The 19128-nt window shown below is 37.8% G+C and overlaps 2 protein-coding genes across 2 annotated transcripts in view; one reads left to right on the forward strand and one right to left on the reverse strand.

Annotated features, from left to right (window-relative positions):
• The window catches only part of VPS45 (vacuolar protein sorting 45 homolog), a 61577-nt gene extending 42752 nt beyond the window's left edge, over positions 1-18825 (forward strand). Inside the window, exon 15 of the mRNA XM_045544956.1 lies at positions 18180-18825. Coding sequence (XP_045400912.1) covers positions 18180-18267 — 88 coding nt within the window. The 3' untranslated portion in view covers positions 18268-18825. The remainder of the gene's footprint in view (positions 1-18179) is intronic.
• LOC123633935 (ubiquitin-40S ribosomal protein S27a-like) lies at positions 14809-15323 on the reverse strand. Its single transcript, XM_045544980.1, has one exon. It carries the CDS (start codon positions 15276-15278, stop codon positions 14811-14813), a length of 468 nt encoding a protein of 155 aa, XP_045400936.1. The 5' UTR covers positions 15279-15323; the 3' UTR covers positions 14809-14810.
• Positions 18826-19128: the final 303 nt, after the last annotated feature.

Below are 19128 nucleotides of genomic sequence, written 5' to 3' on the forward strand. Positions count from 1 at the left end.
GTGATTATCTTTGTTTAGATTCACACACCATTTAAAATAGAAGGTGTGTATTTGCTACTAAGACACCAAGGAACTTTGCAGAAGCCAATTATCTCCTTAGCAACATTCTTAATAAAATTGCCTTCTAAATAAAGAGAGGCAGTCAATATTTTCTTCTCTCCATAGCCATATGAAGTTTAATATGAATTTTCTATTGCTTTCCCTTTTCCTTCATGTATGATGAAATATAAAGAAATAAAATATAGCAAACAATATAGGGACCTCTTTTTTTTTTTTTTTTTTTGAGACAGAGCTGGACAAGTGCCATGGCGTCAGCCTAGCTCACAGCAACTTTAAACTCCTGGGCTCAAGTGATCCTCCTGCCTCAGCCTCCCAAGTAGCTGGGACTTACAGGCATGTACCACCATGCCTGGCTAATTTTTTCTATTTTTAGTAGAGACGGGGGTCTCACTCTTGCTCAGGCTGGTCTCAAACTCCTGAGCTCAATCTATCCTCCCCTCTGAGCCTCCCAGAGTGCTAGGATTACAGGCGTAAGCCACCATGCCTGGCAAAACCTCTTTAAAGGCATAGCTTTCATGCTTTTTTAAAGGCAGAGAACCTGCCCTGAAAAAGGATTTGGGCAATGGATTCAGCAGTGACCTGAACATATGCAATGCTGCCCTAAGCAGTTAGTCCAGTAGGTCTCTGGGGTACGTGCAGGTTTGTAATGTACAAACTGCCATCTCTTGTCTCAGTATTTGCCCTTCTTATGGAATTATCCCCCCCCCATTATTTCCCTAGTCATTTGTCTCATTAGTCATGTTAACCTAATATATCCTCATTTAGAGGAAGAATGTCAAATTTCAATTTCTAGGAATTATATGATATGAGTCATTGGTATAGCACCACAGATATTTTCACCAACATCTCTGGAGAACAGTCAGAAGTCATATTGCCCTAATTATGAGATCTAGAATAGATAAATATTTATTGAACACATGAGAACAACAAAGTCAGTAATGTGTTCACTCAAATATTTACTGAGCACTAGGATACTTCCATTAATAAAACAAAGATCCTAACCCTTGTGAAGCTTTAATTTTAATGCAGGTAGACAGAAATAAATAGTAAACTTAATAAATAAGTAAATTTTACGTAAATCAGAAGGTGATAAACGCTATGAGGGAAAAATGTAGAGCAAGGTAAAGGGAAATTGATAGTGCTTAGGGACAGGGGAGGAGGACACACACTACTAAGTATGGTGTTAGGGAAGGCCTCATTAAAAAGAGATTTGTGGGCCAGGTGCGGTGGCTCACGCCTGTAATCCTAGCCCTCTGGGAGGCTGAGGCGGGTGGATCACTGGAGGTCAGGAGTTCGAGACCAGCCTGAGCGAGACCCCGTCTCTACTAAAAATAGAAATAAATTATCTGGACAACTAAAAATATATATAGAAAAAAAATTAGCTAGGCATGGTGGCGCATGCCTGTAGTCCCAGCTACTCGGGAGGCTGAGGCAGGAGGATCACTTAAGCCCAGGAGTTTGAGGTTGCTGTGAGCTAGGCTGACACCACGGCACTCACTCTAGCCTGGGCAACAAAGTGAGACTCTGTCTCAAAAAAAAAAAAAGAGAGATTTGTGCAAAGACTTGAAGGTGAGAGTGTAAGCCAAACATATACAGGGGGAAAGGATCCTGGGTGCAGCCAGAGCTGTGTCCTAAGACAGAAGCATGCAGTGTGTTGGAGGAGGCACAAGGAGGCTGGTGAGTCTGGGTGGAGTGAGCAAGCAGAAAAGGAGAGGGAGATGCAATCAGAGAGATATCTGGGACCTGATCCTGGAAGGCCCCTGTAGACTATGTGAGGACTGATTTTCACTGTCAGCATTGTAGGGCTGGGTTTTTTAAAAATATACATATTGAGACATAATTCACATATCATACAATTCATTTAAAGTGTAAAATTCAATGTTTTTTTAGTATATTCACAGATATGTGCAACTATTGCCATAGTCAATTTTAGAACATTTTAATCATCTCAAAGAATCTCCCATTCCAGTCCTGAGCAACTAGTAATCTACTTCTGTCTCTATAGATTTCCTCATTCTAGACATTTCATATGAATGGAATCATATAATATGCAGTCTTTTGTGTCTAGCTTCTTTCACTTAGCATAATGTTTGCAAGGTTCATCCATGTTGTAGCATACATTGGTACCTCATTCCTTTTCATAGCTGAATAATATTTCATTGTATGCATGTACCAAATTATGTTTATCCATTTGTCAATCGATGGACATTTGAGTTGTTTCCATCTTTTGGCTATTATGAATAATGTTGTTTTAAACATTCATGTACAAGTTTTATGTGCATTGTGGGGTTTTAAGCAGAGCCATGACATGGTTTAGGAGGATCACCTGGCTATAGAAGCGAATGTGAATTAAGAGAATTACCCACCAAAATGAGCATTTGTTTATTACGAAAATGCAAATTCCTAGATGTATTTAAACAAAATATACCCATTATTTATTCACCTGCAATAAACTGAGCCATTATCCTAGTTGTATTTCTGAAGCACATGATCCTACCTTGAAAATAAATGAGCATATTGGTTTGGGTTTTGAGCTGGCCTGCCTTATCACTTCACAAGTCAATCAATATTAAAGAGTTCTAGTCCCTCCTGGCAGCAATTGACACTTTAAGTTAGCTGTGTGAGCTGAGAGGCCAAGAACCTGATCCATATAGATAGAATTGTTCTCCTAATAGAAAAAAAAATCCCTGTCTTCACGGGATTCAGGATAGAAGTAGAGGGGATACAGGAGGATAGGTGAATGTGTTGGCCAGTGGCACTGCCTTTGCCTGAGTACCACCTGAACTTTAGTGTCCAGTACTTCTTAAAACTTTTGACAAAGAGAAAGATGAATGCTGCTAGAAGGTGACTCCAGATCAACAATCCTCTTACAGCCAGATTCCCTTTCAAGCCAGTAATTATTACTGTACGTAGTGGGTTCTACTGGATTCAACTTAACCCTCATTAGCTATAAACCTGCAAAATAGTTAAGGATCCCATTTTTCAATTATTTTTCTTCTACCTAGCAAAAACAGTGCCAGCAAACAGATAAAGAAAAATAGGCATTCTCCTCCACCACGTCATTCATGCTCACTGTTAAAAAAAATTAAACATAAAAGTAAATGTCATTCATAAATACAACTCAGAGCTAACCATTAATTCCTTCTAATTTTTTTCTTTACCTAAATGTTTTAGAGTTTTGTTTATGTTTTGGTTTTTTTGTTTTTTTTTTTTTGAGACAGAGTGTCGCTTTGTTGCCCTGGCTAGAGTGAGTGCCGTGGCGTCAGCCTAGCTCACAGCAACCTCAAACTCCTGGGCTTAAGCGATCCTACTGCCTCAGCCTCCCGAGTAGCTGGGACTACAGGCATGCGCCACCATGCCCAGCTAATTTTTTCTATATATATTTTAGTTGGCCAGATAATTTCTTTCTATTTTTAGTAGAGACGGGGGTCTTGCTCTTGCTGAGGCTGGTCTCGAACTGCTGACCTCGAGCGATCCACCTGCCTCGGCCTCCAGAGTGCCAGGATTACAGGCGTGAGCCGCCACGCCCGGCCATTGTTTATAATATAATTAGGATCTATACAGTTTTATACCTGTCTTTCTTTTAATTATATCAGGAACATTTTCTCATGTTATTAAAAATTCTTTGAAATAATCTTAATGGCTATATAATTTCATTTTTAAGGCTGTGTCTTTAATCATTACTATTGTTTACATTTTTATATAAATAATGCTGCAATAAACATCTTACATATTGATAAACCTCTGTCCCCTTCTCTGATTATTTCCTTAAGATAAATGTGCAGTGAAGCAGTCTTGAATATTGCCAGTAGAAGTATAAACTAGTATAACATTTCTGGAAAGCCATTGGCTCGTGTTGTTGGGTTTTGTTTCTTGATTTTTAAGAAGCCCTTGCTCAGGTGATGGAAATGAGCTATATTTGATTGAGGAGGTGGTTATACAACTGAATACATTTGGCAAACTCATCAAACAATATCCTTAAAATCAGTAAATTTGATTATCTATGAATAGCTCAATAAAAAAATTAAAATGCAAAAAACCAAAGCATTGTAGTACTAAACTGACACTTTCTCCTACATATACTCGGAAAGATAAAAAGGTGATTTAAAATGGAATAGTTTTCTCACTATGTAATTCAGTGTTATTTAATGCCATGCCCTGGAACCACCTGGTCTCAGTTGGTATTATGAGTCACACACTTTGAGAAACATTGGTCTATAGCAATTTCTAAGAAGGGGCTTATGATGATACTAAGAACTAAAATTTATTTAGCACACACTATGTGCTAGATACTGTTTTAATACTTTACACCTGTGCTATCCAATAAGGTCGCCTCTAGCCAAATGTAACTATTGAGCCCTTAAAATGTGGGTAGTCTAATTTGAGGTGTGCTACAAATGTAAAATACTTAGATTTTAAAGACTTAAAGTTGATTACATGCTGAAATGATATTTTGTATATATGGGTTAAATACATATGCTATTAAAATTAATTTTATCCGTTTCATTTTTTTAATGTGGCAAATAGAACATTTAAAATTACTTATGCAGCTCACATTTGTGACTTGCACTGCTTTATTCATCTAATTTTGTTTAATTCTCATAATGACTCAGTGAGGTCAGTATTTGTATTATTATCATCAACCTTATTTTTCAAGTGAGGAAATCAAGGTAGAGAGGGGTTATGTACTTTGCCCAAACTCATAAAGCTAATAAATGGTAAAGCTGGAATTGAACACAGTCTGTTTCCAGTCTGAGCACCTAGGCACCTAGCTGAAATAATATTTTAGGAAGATTTATCTAGCTAGGATTTTTTTTAAAACCCTTTGCTTGTAAACATCACTTATAAGATAGGCAAATATGTTTTTATCAAATGGACAATATATGAAGCTTTCTGCCTACTAAGAAATCTTGTAAACCAAAACAAGGGAAAAAAATAATATAAAACTGAGTAATCATTTAGTTATGTTTTAAGATTTTTGTCATTCAAAGATGATTAAGAATGAGATTTAAGAGTGTATTGGTCTTTGAATAAAAATGATAAACTTCATTAATTAGTGGCAACTTTTAGTTTCATCACCATCTGAAATGATGTCTAAGTGTTAATAATAATTTAACTTTGACAGAGTAAGTCAGTGACATTAATACTTTTTGTAGAGAATACAGTTGAGGGCTTAGAAAATAATTGGCATATTGAATTTCTGTAAGTAGATTTGAAGCTGGGAAGGGGCCAATTCATGTTATCAACGGGTACCTTATAGATTTCTACCTAAACAAGTAACACTAGAAACTTGGACCTTCTCCTGTAACCACGAGTTGGTTCAATCTCTGAATTATTTACAGAAAAATTAGGATACTGTGACAGAATTTGCATTTCAAAGGGGAAGGAATTCATAGGGCATTCATTCCTCTTCATTTGTGGGCATTTCAAGATCAGTTTTGAAACTGTTGGAACCATCACCTTCTTTGTAGATATTTTCTTTGGAAGGTTATTTTCCTCCTTTGACCAAAGTATTAGACAACATTGCAAGAGCTGTGATGGAGATTATCGCCTGTCACTGACAAGCATTTTTTGAGTGCTGATTATATGTAAGATTCTGGGGAAGGTGCTATAAAGATGAAGACATATTCTCTATCTTTAAGGATCTCAATGTCTAATGGAAAAATATATATATAAATGAATAACTCTAATAAAAATTTTTTAAGCTGAATTTAACCCAGGATTCAAATCTAAGTGTGTCCTCTGATTCCAATTTATTTGTACACTATAATATGTATTTTTAAAATTGAAAATAGCTTTTTATTACAAAATCAATTCATAATCATTGTAGCAAAAAAATTTTAATACAGAGACGCAAAAAGAAAATAAAAATATCCATACTGCCACCATCCCACCATAGGGAATGTTGTCAGCATCCTGATGCATAATGGTCTTTTAGACCTTTTGCTGTGAATATATACACATATAATTTTAAGTAACAGGAAATGTACCTGTCAATGAAAATATCTATATCATTTTTAATAACCGAATCACAGTCAATTGTGCCACAATTTATTTAACCAACCCTTAGTTTTTTGTTCATTCAACAAATACTTATTGAGCACCTACTATATTCTAGGAGCTATCTTGAGATTGGATGTACAGTGGTGAACAAAACAAATATTGTTTTATATAATATTCATAATTTTTCACTCTTATAAACAGTGCTATAATAAACATTTTATATGCATTTTTACACATTTGTACCTTTATTCACTTGGGATAATAATTGAGCATGTTTTATAAGACAGATACCTGCTAACTTCATTATATATATTATCTCATTTAATCTTCATGGTCCAAGAGGTGAGATTATTGTGATCCCAATTTTCAAATGAAGAAACTGGAACATGGAGAAATTAAGTAATTTGCTAGGGAAGTGCAGAGCTAGAATTTAAGTTCAAATTTGTGTGATGCTAGATTTTATGTACTGCTAGCAATGTTGAAATGAAATTACTGTATCAGAGGATAATAACATTTTTAAGATACTAAATTGCCAGCCAAAAATTTTTATTATACCTTTATAGTATATATATCTAAAAGTGTGTTTATACCTTCGCACCATGCCCTTGCCAACACAGAGGGTAGCTGCTGATTCTTAAAAATAAACTTAAATTTTAAAATTACCAGTTTGTAAAGGGAAGGGTGGTTAAAAGCAGTTTAATTCAACCCAGTTACAGAAACAGAACAAAGAAACAGATTAACAGTGTGAAGCTTAAAGAAGAGACCAATAAATAAATGAGAGACAGCAATGGAGGCAAGAGTCAAAGAGGTAGATGCTGTCTGGAAAGCAGCCTTCTAGTTCCAGATTCCAGGCTCTTACGAGGCACTGACCTTCCTACATTGGTTCAGTGACAGACACTCCTGCCTCCCAGTGCCATATAATAAACATTTTTCTTTTGCTTAAGCTAATTTGAGTGGGTTTCTATCAGCCAGAACGTTGAGTTATGTTAAAATGTTATAGGAAAATGTTTTTCTCTCTCACAGGTTTGTAAGATATGCCTTTTTGTGTAGTATGTAAGATCCAATACAGTATTTTCATATTCATTTCAGGACTTGCCGAGTAAAACGATAAAAAGTTTACAATGGAAAGAAAAGCTCAAACATGTTAACTCTGCATAGTGAGACAAAAGTGACCCATTTACTTCATTATTTCCTATAGCATCTATATTTGTTTTTATGATCAAAAACTGTTAAAATGCTACACTAGGCCAGGCGTGCTGGCTCACACCTGTAATACTAGCACTCTGGGAGGCCGAGGTGGGAGGATCGCTCGAGGTCAGGAGTTCGAGACCAGCCTGAGCAAGAGTGAGACCCCTGTCTCTACTAAAAATAGAAAGAAATTATCTGGCCAACTAAAAATATATATAGAAAAAATTAGCCAGGCATGGGGGCACATGCCTGTAGTCCCAGCTACCCGGGAGGCTGAGGCAGGAGGATTGCTTAAGCCCAGGAGTTTGAGGTTGCTGTGAGCTAGGCAGATGCCACAGCACTCTAGCCCAGGCAACAGAGCGAGACTCTGTCTCAAAAAAAAAAAAAAAAAAAATGTTACACTAATTTTAAAAAGTCATCAATTTGATGCCACTGGAGTTATTTAAACAATAAAGTAACTAGTTGATTATCCTCAGCACAGCCCTGAGTTGTCATTCCTCTGCCAAAACTGTACAATATTAGCTTCCCCAAATGAATGATGCATCCTTCAAACCATATGTTCTTTCACTAGGATTATCATTAGAGTTTCTGGGCTTAAATGGGACCTGTTATTTATAACTCACCTTTTGGTAGCCTTTGGTCTTGTAAGCGGTGTAGCATAGCAGTTAAGAGCATGAGCTTCAGTGCCAGGCTATCTTGTTTAAATCCCAGTTTTGCCACACATCCACTTATATGACCTAAGGCAAATCCTTTAACCTTTTTGTGCCTCAGCTTTTTCAACTATAAAATGGAGGTACTAACAGCTCCTTCATACCATTACTGTGACAATTAGATGGTATAATATATTTAAAATGTTTAGAGGAGATCTGGCAGAGGATAAGCACTCCATAGATGCTACTTGTTGCTGCTGCTGTTTTTACTATTACATCTGGGGGAGATAAAGTGAAAAAGACATTGGATATTCATCATCACCTCTGTCATCACCCTTACTTCCAAATCACTTGTTTTAAAAACCCTTACTTTAACATAATTCAAGGCAGAATTATATTATTATCCCAAGCGAGAATATACTGAGGCAGTGAGGAAATTTACTGTAAAGGTAGTCCATATGCCAGATGACCTTTGCAGTCTGTGAGGAGAAAAACTTTTCGTAGTTCCATTTCCATTTGTGCACATTTAAAATTTCTCCTTTGAGGTCCCTACAGTCAGGACCTCTATAATTAAAAGACTTGCTAACAGTCTTCAGCATTCTTGGTTGCAATAGCTGGGTTACTTGGGGCTCTGTTTCTTCCTTTTTTTTTTTTTTTTTTTTTAATAGTGGTCACCATTCTACTTCTGGAGTGGTGACAGCTCTGACAAACTGATGTGGTCTTGAATGTTCCCAGTGGTGAGAAAGCACATCTATAGCTCTTTTATTCTCAGATGATAATCTCCTTTCAGACCTCTGTGTAACTGATATTACAGGCAGTTCTGTCCCTGAGGAGTCATCTTCTACCCTGTGGACTATGAGGGTAATTCCTTCCTTTCCCTTCACAAGATGTTCCAATGAATGATATATACACAATGCTGGATACATGGAGAAGAATCTCATTGTTTGCTTTTTTTGTCCCATTTCTTCTCAATGGGAGACGAAATAGGGCCAGGGGCTCCTGTTTGTTTCTTTGTTTTGTTTTGCTTTGTTTTTGTTTCTTCATAAGTCAGGTGTCCAGTACTAAGGTGGGAATGGGAAACAATAGCTACATTTTTTAATAGGCAGTTATTCATTAGGAAAATGTCATAGCATAAAGTAACCTCAGTGGAACTGGTTATAATTAAGAGAATATTTTCTACCTTCATTCAATGTATTCAAGCTTTGTTCTACAGAAAATTTGGGGAGATATTGATAGGTATTCCATTAAAAAAAGGGTTCTAGAATCAACTAAGTTTGGAAAACATTGTATCCCTTTTTTGGAAAGTAAAAATTTACATTAGCATATTAAAGATTCTGGGAAATTCTAGAGCAAAGAACCCACTCAGCTTTTATGTTTTTTAATTGTATTTTAAAGTAATATTTGATATTTATAAAAGAATATATGTAACATGTAAGTTACAAAGTATAATAACATAATGAATACCCTGAACCCTTCACCTAATCCAAGGACTAGAAAATTTCCAGTAACATAGATCTATCCATGTGTTCCTCTCTAATTACATGCCTCATCTCCCCACAACAAGGATGTGCTATCCTAAATTTTGTGTTTAATTCCCTTGCTTTAGTGGAGGAAGACTGTATTTTTATCATTTATTTCTCAACAATGTATTGTTTATTTTTGCTTGTTTTTGAGCTTTATAAAAATGGTATCATACTTTTTTCACTAAACATTGCTTCTAAGATTCATTTATATTGTTGCATGTAACCTTGTTCATTCACTTTTCAATGCTATATAACATTCCACTATGTGAATATACCACAGTTTACTTCTCCATTCACCTATCCATAGACTTCTGAGGGGTTTTTTGGGTTTTTTTGTTTTTGTTTTTGTTTTTACTATTACTATTGCTCCTCTCAAAGAGCAACAAGAAGAAAGTGTGAGCCAAGAATATTAACAGAATATTATGATTCTATTGTTTGGGAGCATGAAGGAGAATATTGAGTAGCTGCTTTATATAAGGTACTATTCAAGGCAAGGGCTAAAATAAAAAGATAAATAATATGTCCTTATCTTCAGTGCTGTTATAGTCCAGTGGGGGAGTCAAACAAATCTGTTTTTCTCAAATTAGCATACGGTTAGTCCCAAGGACACACAATGGCACAAAGTAAATGTGACACATCTTTTGAAGTGCCCATTTTCTTAAAATTTGGGGGGATGTGCAGGGGTAGAATTAAATAATTTAGCTGATGAGTACCTTAAAATATGTTTATGTCAAAATTTTAAAAGCCCTTTTATGAAAAGTAATATAAAATTACTATGCATTTTTTAAAACAAAATACTGGAACTCAAAGGTATATCTGGTATACCAATGTGGACTACACCCTCAGAACTAATAAGTTTATTCTCTTGTTATTAGGAGTTCTTAGGTATAAAATTTGAGAAGTATTAATGTATATAAGTTAAATAAAATGTATCCTATACAGAAATAATTCTAAGAGAGTAATGAGGAAATGCCTCACAGAGGAGACAGCATTTGAAGTAGGCCTTAAAGGATAAGTAGGATTTCCACAGGAAGAAAGAGCAGTAAGGGCTGAGGAAACAGCATAATTCTTTAATTAAGACAACAGACAAAAAAAAAAAAAAGGTTCAACCCGTTTGAGAAAGAATGAGAAGTTCTTTATGAGTAAAGTATACCTCCTGTGAGGAGCAGGATGATCTGTGTGTGTGAGATTCCTGGTATTTTTAGACATAGATGTGCATGTCAACCTTTTCCCTTGCTCCTGATATTAATAAAATTACTGTTAGATATTTAGAAAAAATGTAGCATGCTAGGTGACACTTAAGCTGGGGTCTTAACTTCTTTAAACATTTATGTATCTGATGCATCTATTCACTCAGCAAACACTTCATTCACCTCTACTTTATACTAAGGATAACATGTGGAGAAGATAATACTGAAGATGTATATTAACTGGTAAGAGAAGCCAGTAAAGAGAATTCCCAGAGCTCCCACTACTACCCACTGCCTTCTGTGCTGTCCCAGTGGATGCACGCTCCTAGCTAAGGCCAGCCCTTCCACTGGGGCACCACATCACATCCCTGCCACCTACTCCAGGATATCACTCCAGACTTGCTTCCCTTTCTTTCCTGAATCATTTTTTCCCCACTTTGTTGAGTCATTCATGGAAGCACAGAAACATCCTGCTATTTTTCTCATCTCTAAAAACTCTCTCTTTAACCTCCTTTCTCTCTCCAGGTTCTCTCTCTTTTCTCTGGTCTCTTTTATAGGAAAGTTCTCTAAGAGTTGTTTATACTTACTGTCTTCATCCTCCCCTCACGTATTCTCTCAAACCTCACCTGTTCTCCTAAACCACTCCATTCAGGCCTTCACTCCCATCACTCCCAAAATTGCTCTTGTCATGGTCCCCAGGGACCTCGAGAAGGCTAAACCTAGACTCAACTTTTAGTCCTCATTTTACTTGACCTATCAGCAGCACTTGACACAGTTGATCAGTCCCTTCACATTGACATTTTTATCACTTAGCTTCCAGGAACTATACTCTCCTGGTCTTCCTACCTCACTGGCCATTCCTTCTCGGTCTCATTTGCTGGTTTCTCCTATTTTTGGAATCCCTAGAACTTGTTCACTCACTCCCTTGGCAATCCCATCCAGTCTCATGGCTTTAAATTCTATCTCTCCACTACAAATTCCAAATTTATATCTCTAATCCAAAGTTTCTCAACCTGAACACTATTGGTATTTTGGACCAGATAATTCTTTGTTGCAGGGTACTATCCTTTGCATTATACATGTTCAGCAACATCCCAGGCTTCTACTCACTAGATGCCAGTAGCATTCTACCAGTTATGACAACTACAAATGTTTCCAGACATTGTCAGATGTTCCCTGAGAGTAAAATCACCCTCTTCCCCATTGAGAACCACTGTTTATAGTCTGAACTTCTCCCCCAAACTCCAGACTTGTCTATACAACTGTCTTTTTGACATTTCTACTTGAATGTCTAATAAACATCTGTACTTAACTTGACCAAAACCAAACTTCCGATCTTTCTTCCTAAACATAATCCTCCCTCAGACTTCCCATCGCAGTTAGTGGCACATCCATTCTTTTAGTTGCTTAGTCCAAAAACCTGTTGTTTTTTTGAATCTCCTCTTTCTCTCACACCTATATCTTGATTCATCAGTAAATCCTGTGAGCCTCACCTTCAAAAGATGTCCAGAATCTGATGCCTTCTCACCACTACTGCCCTGGCCCAGGATTGTTGCAGCTACCTCACTCTTGTTCCCCCTACAATCTCTTCTCAGTGTATTTTCAAAGTAGAGTGATCTTGTGAAAATGTAATTCAGGGTATGCGCATCTTTGTGCAAAACCCTCCAGATGTCTCCCATCTTACTCTAAGTAAAAACCAAAATCCTTACAATGACCTGCCAGGCCCTACATGATCTCCTCTACAAAGCCCCTCCATTCCCTTCCTTACCCTCTCTGATCTCATCCCTTACTACCCAACACCTTGTTCACTTTGCTCCAGCCACGCTAGCCTTTTTTCTGGTCCTTGAACATACCAGGCCTTGATCCCTTTGCATTTGCTTTTCCCTCAAGTAGATGCTCTGTTGCCTAAGTGAGGACTTGGCTTAAATGTCAGTTTCTCAGTGGGGCTTTCCTTGAGCACTGGTTTGAAAAATCTCATACCACCATCGCCTCTCCAATTCTCCTTCTTTAAACCTGCTTTATTTTTTTCCATAGTATTTTCTTCTAACATACTACAAAGAGACAGCGTAGCATCATAGTCAAGAGAACAAACTCTGGGATTATATCCCAACTCTGTCACTTCCAAGATGTAAGACTTTTGACTTCTCTATGCTTCAATTTTTTTGTCTGCGAAGTGGAATAGTCTATCCATTAGAATAGTACTTTACATATAGTAAGTGATATCACATTATTATATTTTCCTACTAATTAATTTTGTTTATCTTCCTTCCTTCCCCATTGGAATATAAATTCCATGAGGGCAGAGGTTTTTTTACTTTCATTTTTTTGAGACAGGGTCTTACTCTGTCACCTCACCCTGGGTAGAATGTAGTGGTGTCATCGTAGCTCACTGCAACCTCAAACTCCTAGGCTTAAGGGATCCTTCTGCCTCAGCCTTCCAAGTAGGTGGGACTACAAGTGTGCACCAGGACGCCTGGCTAATTTTTCTATTTTTAGTAGAGATGGAGGTCTCCCTCTTGCCCAGGCTGGACTGGAACACCTGACCTCAAGCAATCCTCCCACCATGGCCTCCCAGAGTGCTAAGATTACAAGTGTGAGCCATCATGCCTGGATTTTTACTTTCTCTACTGTATTCACAGCTTCTAGAATAGTGCCTAGCACACAGTAGGCATTCAGTAAATATTTGTTGGTCAAATTGTTGTTTTCTCTGGGAAGAGTAATGGGGAAAAGAAGAGTAAAAGAAAATTAGAGGTTTATGTGTCCTGTTTAAAACTTTTACAAAGAGCCCGGGCACAGTGGTTTACCCCTGTAATCCTAGTATTTTGGGAGGTCAAGGCAGGAGGATCACTTGAGGCCAGGAGTTTGAGACTAGCCTGAGCAAGAGTTAGACCCCATCTCTACAAAAAAATAGATAAATTAGCCGGGCACAGTGGCACACGGCTGTAGACCCAGCTACTTGGGAGGCTGAGGCAGGAGGATAACTTGTGCCCAGTTAGAGGTTGCAGTGAGCTATGATGATGCTACTGCACTCCAACCCAGGCAACAGAGACCCTGTTTCAAAAAAAAAAAAAACTTTTACAAAGAGAATGTATTCATGTATCACTTGTACCCCCCAAAACTCATACACTTATATGGAAAATAGATGTGTGGACAAATAAATTACAATACAATATATTTACATGACATGGAAAAATGAGTATGTAACTCTAACGGAGAGGCAGTGCAGCTAAGTAAAGCTTCCTAGAGGAGCGATGATGTGAGAGCTGGGTTTTAAAAGAGGCATAGTTCCACTAGACGCAGTATGGGAGGGATGGGGCAGCCTTCTAGGCAGAAGGAATACTGTGCGCAAAAGCAAAGAGGGATGAAACATAGTAATGGCTCTGAAAACTGTAAGCAGTGAGAATTGAGAGGAGAGGTGAAGAGAGTTTTCCGTGTTTTGAGCTATAAAAAATTTCATCTTATCCTTCTCCCTCACACATTCCCATATCCAACATCTCCAGCTAAGTGTTTGGCTATAATTAGAAGCTTATTACTCCATTAAAGCAAATGTCTTGGGGGGTTTTCTCCTTATTATTTTCCAGAAAGTCTTTCTCTATTTTCCTGCTCCCCACAAGTTCCATTTATTTTTTCATTATACCACTGCTCAGATTCTATTATAGATTCCCTTGGTGTCTTTGGTACAAGAAACCCACATGTAATTTTTATCTGTGGAGTACAGAGAAAAAGGAGGAAGACATATCTTTTTTGTTTTGTTTTGTTTTTTGTCATTTTTTATCTTTTTTTTTTCTTTTTTTTTTATTTCAGCTTATTATGGGGGTACAAAAGTTCAGGTTATATATATTGCCCATGTCCCGCCCATCCCCCTGAGTCAGAGCTTCAAGCGTGTCCATTCCTCAGACAGTGCGCCTGGCACTCACCATGTAGTCATACCTCCGTCCCCTCCCCCCACCTTCAAACATGACCATTCCCCAGACGGTGTGCAACGCACTCATCATGTAGGCATACATCCATCCCCTCCCTCCACCCCCTGCCTCAGTCTGATATCCAATTGGTATCATTCCCAAATGTGCATTTAGGTGATGATCAGGGAAACCAATTTTTTGGTGAGTACATGTGATGCTTGTTTTTCCATTCTTGGGATTTTTTTGTTTGTTTGTTTGTTTTTTAGTTCATGACTTTCATTAACTCATATACAATTACTTGTCTTCTGGTTTATTGAAGCAGTAAGTTAGACAACATTTGCCACAATAATGTCTATCAAAGTGGCTGGCCATAAAAACTCCAGCACCACATTCATCTGAAGGACATTCCCGACGAAGGCGACTAATTTTGCCATTCTCATCCACCTTATAGTATTTCAGGACAGCCAACTTAACCTTCTTTCTCTTATGCTTATTCTTCTTGGGAGTGGTGTAAGACTTCTTCCTTTTCTTAGCACCACCACGAAGTCTCAACACAAGATGAAGAGTGGACTCCTTTTGAATGTTGTAGTCAGACAAAGTACGTCCATCTTCCAGTTGCTTGTCAGCAAAGATCAGTCTTTGCTGATCAGGAGGAATTCCTTCCTTATTCTGGATCTTGGCCTTTACATTTTCTATTGTATCCAAGGGTTCGACCTCAAGAGTGATAGTCTTCCCTGTAAGGGTTTTTACGAAAATCTGCATCTTGGTGGCGGTTCCACCGCAGATGGCGGATCCAAAAGCAAGACATATCTTTAATTTAAATATATGTACATACACACACATAGTTTTGTTTTGTTATAGCGTATAGCTTTGTTAGGAACACAGTTGTTCAGCTGAATTACTTTGGTAATTAAAATTTTTAATCCTATAAATGTTAGTCTCTAGTCCCTTACCAAAGATTTAAAAGTGAAGTTGCTTTTCATTGTGTGACTCAAGACTTTTTGAGGTTGATTTTTTAAAGTCAGGGTTGGGGTTCTGCTTTTTTCCACCCACCTTCCTTGTATCTGTAGAGTCAGGAAAGCACCCTTGATGACAGCACAAACTGAGAAAAGCAATAGCATTAATCCACTCTGTTAGTTCCTGGTACTGTCTCTGTGTGTACCACGTCTCATACTGAGTTGTGATTGTGTATCTGTCTCCAACTGAGAGCCCCTTAAGGTAGGAATCATAACAGGTATTCATTCGTACACCTAGTTCAGTGCCTAGTTCATAATGGATGCTCAGTAAAATTTGTCAAATTGGATTGAACTAAACTAAATTGAATTGGATTATAGCACCATGGGAGAAGGGGATTTTTGAGTTTACTTTTTAAGTGAGATTGATTTAAAACAAATCTAGAAAGAAAAATTATTATTTTGTTTTGTTTTGTTTTGAAGCATAGTCTAAATTTGGGGTATAGCTACCAATATGTTCATTGCCCATAATTTTTTAAGCACTCTGTGCAATGACTCATCAAAGTCCCCAAATAGATATTTTTTTAAAAGTCACAGTGGCCCTAGGAAACAAAATTAGGCTTGACAGATATAAATATCTTTATATTTCTTTGCAGTCAGGAATATGGGGTCTTATTGATATACAGAGGAAGATCTTTAAATTATTTCTTTTCTTTGTAGCAGAGTTAGAAATGAAGCAAAAATCGCCTGATAAATTCCTATAGGGCTTCCCCACACATTTGTTTTATTCTTACTAGAAGTCACTAGTCAAAGATTTGTGTTATCTTTCAAAAAAGCAACGCTACCTCATTTCCAAACACTTGTTTTGTGACCTCCAAGTGTCTCCAGTCCAGCTGGCCAAAAAGCCAGGCCAGACAGAGGTGCCTGTATTTCAGTAGAGGAACAAATAAACTTAGCTTCTCCTCCTTTACCTCTACTTCACAATTTTTTTCTGTTGCAAAGGAGTTTGAAATTTAAATTATCCAAGCCCAGAGCCTTCCAGTCTAAAACTGTAGAACAATGGTAATAATGAGGCACCTGGTCATGCCTCCAACACTGTGTCTGTTAAAGATCTGTCTCCTCTGAGAGAAAGCCCTGAGCATTCAAATAACCCCTATATTATAAAGAAGGCTCTCTTGCCAGTGGGTAGCTATTTTATTAATTCATTTGTTCAACATACCTGATAGGGTACCTCTGTGTTAAGCCTTAGAGATTGAAGCTGAGTAAGACTTACTCCCGCCCTAAGGAGCTCACAGTCTATTTTGGCAACAATAATATATACAGTACCTGGTTAATAATAATACAGTGCTAAAATAGCAGTGAGACAGTGGTAATAGTGATAGTAATCAGGAGTGATTAGTTCAGCATGGTGGGGTCTGAGAAGGCTCTGCAGGGAAAAAAAAATGACTTTTAATCATTAGCCTTAAAGAATAAAAAAGATTTCATCACACAGAGAAGGGGGGTAGCCTTACATTTCAGACATAGAACATACTAAGAGTAACAGCATGCAGATATGAAAGCTCATGACGTGTAGAGGGAACAGTGCGCAGCTGGGCGTGGACAGCACATAGGCTGCACTGTGAGAGATGGAACCAGACGAGTGGGAGGCAGAGGCAGTACCATGTGATGCTGAGGGGCATGGACTCTAGAGCCTGGGTTTGAAGCCCAGCTGAGCCACTTACTTTTTTTTTTTTTGAGACAGAGTGTCACTTTGTTGCCCGGGCTAGAGTGAGTGCCGTGGCATCAGCCTAGCTCACAGCAACCTCAAACTCCTGGGCTTAAGCTATCCTACTGCCTCAGCCTCCCGAGTAGCTGGGACTACAGGCATGTGCCACCATGCCCGGCTAATTTTTTCTATATATATTTTAGTTGGCCAAATAATTTCTTTCTATTTTTAGTAGAGACGGGATCTAGCTCTTGCTCAGGCTGGTCTCGAACTCCTGGCCTCAAGCGATCCTCCCGCCTCGGCCTCCCAGAGTGCTAGGATTACAGGCATGAGCCATCGCACCGGCCTGTTTCTTCGTTTTTTAAATGAGGATACTAGTAGCGTCTATTTCATAGGGCTGCATGCATATACATGCGGCTAAAACAGTTCTCATAACAAAATATATACAAGTATTAGTTACTAGTAGGCCACATTATGAAGAGCCTTGAACTTTAATATGTACATTTTTCTGTAAGTAAAAGAGAAGTTTTAAAGCAGAAGAGCAGAATATGCAACAGGATATAATCTGTATTTTAGAAAAGTAACTCTGGTGCCACTGGGTAAGGAAGAGACTAGAGGCACAATACAAGTTCTGAGGCAGTTTCAAGAGTATAGATAAGAGATGCTGATGTAACATGGTCCTGAGTTAATATAATGGCCTTAAAAATTATGGGTTCCTAAATAGAAATTTCAAACTTGAAATATTATTCTTAACAGATCTTACCAGTTTAATTCTAAAAAAAAAAAAAAATACAGTGAGGACCCTGGGGAAGAACACAAAGGGGCTCTTCCTCTAGTCTGGATATTTTAGTGTTTAACTGATGCTTCCACACCCAAATATCAGACTAGTACTTCCTGCATACTGGTCATGATATCTTTTTATCAAGTTAGATGTTAAGAGTAAGATATTCTATTATTGGAGATGCTTTTGTTTGTCCTTTAAGTAACCTCAGATCTACTTGTCAGTTTCCTAGAGGAAGTTCTGGCTTCTGGACTGCACAGCCGAAGCAAGGAGGGCTCTCAAGTCACATCAAGGTCAGCAAGCAGAAGATGAAATGTTGATGGAGAGGTGGGGGAATGGCAAGCTTCCCCTCTTGTCCCCACTACAGGCTTTCCCCATTAACCAGAGGTGTTGAGAAAGGCTTTGGGTTTTGTGCTTGTTGTTATAACTCATCTTCAGGTGGCCTGCTGATTTCTGAACTGTTGGCACAGACACCAAGACTCCCAGTGATGAGCTAACGATAAGTCTGAGCCCATCCCAATCCACTTTTCTCATGGTTTCTTTATTGAATAAATAAATGTATTCTTTGTGTATTTGATAGCACAATCAGTTCCATTTATGATGAATTTTGTTGGGATCTTATTTGGGGAAAGGGTTATCAGAGCTTAGATAGGTTTAAAAAATAGTCCTTTCATGTACATGCCACACTCCTTGATTTCCTTTCTCTTCCCTTGACCCTTTTTACTTTTCATTAACCACATTCCTATACAACTCTTTTCTGGAAACTCACCATGTTTCTTTAGTGAGCCATCCCAAAATTGTCCCTACATTGCAATTTTCTGTGGCACTGAGAAACCATATATGACTATAATAAAAATCCATTTTGTGAAAAGATATGAGTGATTTGGTTTTATTTCATTGGGGTTAATTTATGGGAATTCATGATGGCTTTACACCAAACATAATGAAGGCATTGCCTCTATGCAAAGGATATTTAAAGTATGTCAAGGCAAATAATAAATTCTGGTGTCAATTTCAACTCTCTTGAATGCAGTAGAAAGTGATGGTATCATTAATGCCAGAAAATGAAAGCATCTTCAAATCAAAATAGCAAAAATACCATAGCATAATCCCTCCCTGGTTCTCTGTGTAGTTTTTTTTTTTTTTTAGCTAATATGTTGATAAATGTTCCCT

This window comes from Lemur catta, chromosome 3 (genome assembly GCF_020740605.2).
Source record: "Lemur catta isolate mLemCat1 chromosome 3, mLemCat1.pri, whole genome shotgun sequence".
Lineage (NCBI taxonomy): Eukaryota > Metazoa > Chordata > Mammalia > Primates > Lemuridae > Lemur > Lemur catta.

What these genes read in the sequence shown, in the direction of transcription:
- LOC123633935 (XM_045544980.1), bottom strand. Translation starts at nt 15,278, where the DNA reads ATGCAGATTTTCGTAAAAACCCTTACAGGGAAGACTATCACTCTTGAG.